Genomic DNA, 1,225 nt, shown 5'->3' with positions numbered 1-1,225 from the left:
CCTCCGACAGACTCCCCAAAAAGTTCGTCTGACTGTGTACAGAGATGAGGCCCAGTACAAGGAGGAAGACATGTATGATGTACTCAATATAGAGCTCCAAAAGAAGCCTGGCAAAGGCCTTGGGCTGAGTATTGTTGGGAAAAGGTGTGAATGTACCTGGAGAGTCAATGTCTGGGACTTGCTGGGCATGCTCATGTTTCTGTTGGGGTCTAGTGCTCAGATCCTGTGGGCTTGAAAGTCGTACATGTCATTTTTGTGCCTAAGCTAATTGGCCATTCCTAGAGGAATTAGCCCAACTTTACTCAACAGAAAAATGAGACAATGTTCATTGTGTTCCCAACAGCAAGCCATAAAAATGGCCCTTCAACAATACTGTAATGCAAAATCCATATTTGTATTTGCAGAAATGATACGGGGGTGTTTGTGTCAGACATCGTCAAAGGAGGAATAGCAGATACAGATGGGAGATTAATGCAAGGAGACCAGATATTGACAGTGAATGGAGAAGATGTTCGAAATGCTAACCAGGAGGCTGTTGCAGCTTTGCTAAAGGTATTGGGGAAAAGAGGAGGTGGATAAAAGTGAAGAATTGAGATCCAGATTTTTTGAAAGCCTTAGTTTTATTCAGACTGAGTTCAGACTGTTATTCAGATGTCAGTGAGAATGAGCTGTGGATCCAAATTTAAGCTTCCTGAAGTCTAGAGCATTCAGATTTTGATACTTTGCCTGATGAAAATGGGAGTAGTGGTGATGCAGAGTGCCATATATTTATAGAGCAATAGAAGACCTTTACTTAGAACAACCTAAAACTTAACACTATTTTCTCCAGCAAACTGGTAACTGATTAACTATCTCACAGTTTTAGAAAGATATACAGAACTGATTTTATATGATGGAGAATTCATCAGAGTAGTTGTGCCAAGAAGTGATTACTTTAACAGTTGGTAATGTTCATCTTTTTTTTTCTGTGTATGTCTAGTGTCACCTTACATCCATTAAATACTGTAATGCATTTTCCAGTGACCAAGACATCTAGTATAAGAAATTTCTTTCTCACAAAGATAACTGAAGTAAATTCCTATCTGCAGCTCTTGGAACCAGAATTTCTGTTCTCAATAAATTTTGTGCTTCTGATGTCCTCCCCCTATTTCCAAATCAGAATGAAGTCAGATATATAACATTTCTTGAGGTCTGGCAGAAAGTCCAGCTGGTCAGCCAGCTTGTG

At 39.7% G+C, this 1,225-nt stretch overlaps 1 protein-coding gene across 1 annotated transcript in view; it reads left to right on the top strand.

Annotated features, from left to right (window-relative positions):
* MPDZ (multiple PDZ domain protein) overlaps positions 1-1,225 on the top strand; it is an 88,124-nt gene that overhangs the window by 75,948 nt on the left and 10,951 nt on the right. Inside the window, exons 36-37 of the mRNA XM_009328157.1 lie at positions 3-144; positions 405-552. Coding sequence (XP_009326432.1) covers positions 3-144; positions 405-552 — 290 coding nt within the window. The remainder of the gene's footprint in view (positions 1-2; positions 145-404; positions 553-1,225) is intronic.

Source organism: Pygoscelis adeliae, unplaced genomic scaffold, assembly GCF_000699105.1.
Source record: "Pygoscelis adeliae isolate BGI_AS28 unplaced genomic scaffold, ASM69910v1 Scaffold45, whole genome shotgun sequence".
In the NCBI taxonomy this organism is placed as follows: domain Eukaryota; kingdom Metazoa; phylum Chordata; class Aves; order Sphenisciformes; family Spheniscidae; genus Pygoscelis; species Pygoscelis adeliae.
This window is presented reverse-complemented; position numbering and strand designations above follow the sequence as displayed.